Raw genomic sequence first — 4,455 nt, 5'->3', positions numbered from 1 at the left:
GGAGGCCTGGGCTGGGACCGCGCGGCCGGCGCTGAAGTAACGTTAACGTAAGTCAGGAACATTGTGTAACTTTGAAATTAAGCCAATGCGTGGGAATAATCTTATTTCCAGTTAAACGAACAGTTCATTCTAGCTTTTAAGTTTTCTTCTATCGCAGCAGTTCCAGGAGTACAGCGCGCGTTGTATAAAAACGGGATGCGATCCCGGAGGCGCTCCCATCGCCTGGGCGGCTTCTCCGCGGGGGCACCTGTCCCGCGGGGTGAGGGTCGCTCCGTGTCGCCCGGGCGGCGTCCTGTCCCGCCTTCTCGGACACTCGCCCGGGGCACAGCCGGAGGCCCCGCGGCTTCCTCCGTCTCAGCGTCTGCTCGTCGCCCTTATTTTCGCGAGTTCGTCCCGAAGCGACCCCCTTCTGTCCTCCCTTCACCTTTCCACCCAGCCCCCAACGTCCGCTCTGGCCACCCCGGGGCAGCCCAGCTCTTTCTCATTCACTCATAAGCTAATAATGAGGCTGGAACGAGCACCCTGGTAAATAGTGTGCAGATGACTTGAGATGCTCAGGGCAGGGGAAGGAGGGTAATTTCTAGGTCCAATAATACAAATGTAATGGTTGCAAGAAACTTTATGGAGAAGGGCAGTCACCCTGACCCTGTGGGGTCAAATCCACACTTGGATGGACTTGATTTTTCTGTATATTTAGTTGTGACAATCTGAATGCATAAACACACTGAATGTAAATAGTGACACTGATAACGTACTAGTAAACGATGTCAATATGAGATTTCTCAGATTATACCAAAACTGGTTGGTTGGAAGTCAGTTGTACTATTTAATACTAAAAGAACATAGTCCTCGTCGACAGAGAAACAGGAACTGTGTGCAGAGCCTGCTGACCGTTCCAGGAACTAAGGAAGCGAACAGTGTCACCAGACTAAATGTGAGCCCAGCCTGAAGGGGCATTCTCTGCACCTGAGCACTGCTGGTAGGTGGGACAGTTGAGGGGTCCCCTGGGTGGCCCGTCCCCATAGGGAGCCCTCACAGCCAAAAAGATGGGCAGTGCCAGCTCAGCTGTCCTCTTCCTGGGCAGCTGTGACAGGGCCACTTCCAAGGTTCCACGTGCACGGCTGCCCCCCACCCCCTTCCACATTCTCCTTTCCCAGGGGCGGGGCCATCTCACCACAGCCCATGCTCCTTCAGAGTGGGTGGGAGGGAGTTGAACAGAAGGGAGAGGTGCCACCTGCTGTCCGTTTATCACTGCACAGCCATCTAGTTCCAAGGGGGAGGGGGTATTGGTGGTGGTGGTGGTGATTTATTCAAACTAATTTAAGTCACTCTTGCCCTCAGATAGTCACAGGCGGGGCAGGGGGATTCTCATCTCCCAAAGGGGCACCTGCAGCTTCCCGCAGGGCAGGGCGGCCCTTCTGCCATCACGGCGAGCCTCAGAGCAGTGAGTAAGGACAGCGACTCAGGTGGCCGTTTATTCTTTAGTCTGTAAAGCATAGGCGTCTATGGTACTGGGATTCCTGTGTCGGGCATAGGGGCCCCATTCCACCTCCTCGTGAATGGTCCTCTGCTCTTGGCTCCCGCTGGAACAGGTGAGAGTCTCCGTTGAGGCCGAAGTGATGATGATCTGTGGAATGACAACTTTGTTCCTGCCTGACGTTACCTTTGCCCCACGTTTCTCTAGAAGGAAGGAAACATCCAGGTGTTTAGTAAGTCTGCAGCGAAGCAGACGACGTCGGTGTGACGGCCAAAGCACAGGGACTAGATTCGTGGTTCAGGACAAAGAATCAGGTGAGGTTGGAAACAGAACTGTGCACGGACGTTCAAAAGCTTCACCTAGACACCTTCTTTCCAGGATGAAAGGAGACGTCTGCGATCCGCGTGGAGACCAGGCTGCCAAAGGCTCGGGCAGGAGACAACCTCGGAAAGGCAGGTGTGCCTCAGGTGAAGTTTCAGGAGCAGTTTCCAAAGGATTCTAACGCTGGTAACGGCTCTCTGCACAGAACTTTATCAGTCAGAACCCTGCATAGACGGACACTCCTGATGTGGGCCACATTTTCTTAAACTTAAGTTTACAAGGACCACATGGAACGTGTGAAATGCCGAGTCCGTTAAGAATATTTAATTTAAAGTAATATGTGTTGATTAAGAATTGCATATGGAATGATTCTCCTTGCAGGACATTCAAGGTGGCCACTCGCAGGGCTGCTAACTGACACTGGCTTCTGCTTGACTCTGGCTGGAGGGCTCAGTGATGGGACCGCTGACTGCAGCACCTCCACCAGGGGGCAGCTCCACCAGGGGGCAGCTCCCAGCCCAGCCAGCCTTCCCATGAGCCTGTCCTGGCCCAGCCTCAGAGGTCACCTCGGCCACATTCTGATGGCTACAAGAGCGATCTAGGGAGACGGACAGGACCACATCCAGGCGGAGGAGCGTCACGGACGCACCACGGAACTCAGAACTCGTGGTGGGCGGCCTGGGCTGGTCTTGGGGAAACACCAGCAGCAGTGCATCTGCCTTCACTTTGCAGCAAACCTCAGACTCCATGTCCATCCATCACACCAGTGAGACCTAAAGAATTTGGGTGCAGCTCTGAGACCAGGACTCGCCTATGTCCCATGGTGTTTTGAGGTGTGAACCACACAAGATAAAATGCACAGTTCTCAACTGCTCAGCTGGGTGGGTTTTCACAGTTGCACCCACCAGTGTGAGCACCCAAACATGATGCAGAATGTTCCGTCACTCCAGAGCTCCCGCAGGCCCGTTCCCCAGCGGCCAGCAGCCCCTTTGGTGTCTGTCCCATAGTAGTCGAGCTTACTTTCAATACTTGGGTAATACACAGAATTCTTGACTTGGAACTCTCCCTTCCCCTAAAGCTGTTACGGTGTTAGGTTAAAGAGACTCCGACTTCGACAAGGTCTCAACCTCTCAAGTGAAAAGCAGGGGTGTGTGCCCTCGTTCGATGTTCTTCCTGGCAGACTCTCCACTCGCTCCCTGCAGGCCACCGAGGCAGACCGGCCACTCTCATTCCACGCGGCCGTGTCTCTGCAGCATTGAACACTGCTGACTAATTTTCCTTTCTTTTTTAACAGCTTTATTGTGGTATAATTTACATACCATAACATTCACCTGTTTAAAGTATATACTAAAAAAAATAAAATAAAACAAAACACACACTTCAATGATTTTTAGCAAACTTTCAGAGGTGGGCAACCCTCGATCCAGTTTTAAGACCTCTTGTTCCCATTTGCGCCCACCCCCTTTCTCACCCTCAGCCCGGCTTCCCTCTATACATTTGCCTTTCCTGGGCGTTTCATGTAAATGGAATGATAACACCATCGTCTCCACGTGCGGCTCCTGCACCTGGTGCCCGGCTGTGGAGACTCCCTCGGGTCCCGTGTGTCAGCAGCTTGACCCTTGTTGCTGGGATGCCTCATTATTGGAGAAACCACAGGCTTCACCTTCTTTCTTGAAACTCTAGCCTCACCTTTTTTTTTTAATCCTCCCTCAAGGATATGTTTACTGATTAGTTTTTAGAGAGAGGGGAAAGGTAAGAGAGAGAAACAGCGATCAGTTGCTTCCCATACCTGAGATCAAACCTGCAACATATGTATGTGCCGTGACTGAAAATCAGACTCAAAACCTTTCAGTGTGTAGGACGACGGTCTCACTGAGACACACCGCCAGGGTGTCCATCCTCGCTCCACCCCCCCTGAAATGACGGTGTGACAGGCAGTCCCCTGCCCACACCCACCCTGGGCTGTGACGAAGTGAATAAACTTGCCAAGCGATTGCAGCCCTTTGTCCCACGGAGGTTCCTCTTATACGTGACTGTGCTCCAGCCTGGGGCAGCCTTCAAAGCTGCGGGCCCAGTCTCGAGGGTTGAGGAACGACAGTGCCTCCACCCGCTGGGACAGGAGCGGGGAGCGCTGTGTTTGGGTGCTGAGCCCCTCCTGACTGTTAGGCACCTATCACTTGGCAACTCCCACAACCTTTACTGAACCTGTCCCCTCTTACAGAGAGCCTAAACCCGCCCACCCTGTTGTCAGGGTCCCTGATCACCCCGTCCCCAGACTCCCTGAAGCTGCAACCTGAGCTCTGTCCCCTTTTGGGTGGGTCCTACCTTTGACTCCACATGCCGGCACCTGCTGCGTGGCGGCCCCTTCCTTCCGAGAGCGGCCCTCTGCAGACTTAGAGGAAAGACTGTCCACCGACTTTTGCTTAGGTTTTGGGCCTGAGTGGGTGCACCCCATTTGCTCCTCACCTGGAATATATGGACAGTTAATTGGACGTGATTGACTGACTCTTGGGCAATGCATGCGTTCTTCTTCAGTTGCCTTCTTTGGCTCAGAATGAAAAAGGCAGCTTGAAAGACCTGGGCGATCCATTTCCCTAAACCGGATATTTCCATGGCAGAAAGGGTTCCCGAGGCACGGTCACCGGGACTCAGGCGCA

The 4,455-nt window shown here is 53.3% G+C and overlaps 1 protein-coding gene across 1 annotated transcript in view; it reads left to right on the top strand.

Annotated features, from left to right (window-relative positions):
* The window catches only part of LOC102768865 (charged multivesicular body protein 1a), a 39,416-nt gene that overhangs the window by 28,444 nt on the left and 6,517 nt on the right, over nucleotides 1-4,455 (top strand). The window contains exon 4 of the mRNA XM_015572061.1: nucleotides 671-675. Within this exon, the coding sequence (XP_015427547.1) occupies nucleotides 671-675 (5 nt within the window). The remainder of the gene's footprint in view (nucleotides 1-670; nucleotides 676-4,455) is intronic.

This window comes from Myotis davidii, unplaced genomic scaffold (genome assembly GCF_000327345.1).
Source record: "Myotis davidii unplaced genomic scaffold, ASM32734v1 scaffold1453, whole genome shotgun sequence".
NCBI classification, from domain to species: domain Eukaryota; kingdom Metazoa; phylum Chordata; class Mammalia; order Chiroptera; family Vespertilionidae; genus Myotis; species Myotis davidii.
Note: the sequence above shows the minus strand (reverse complement) of the source record. Positions and strands in the feature narration are given on the sequence as shown.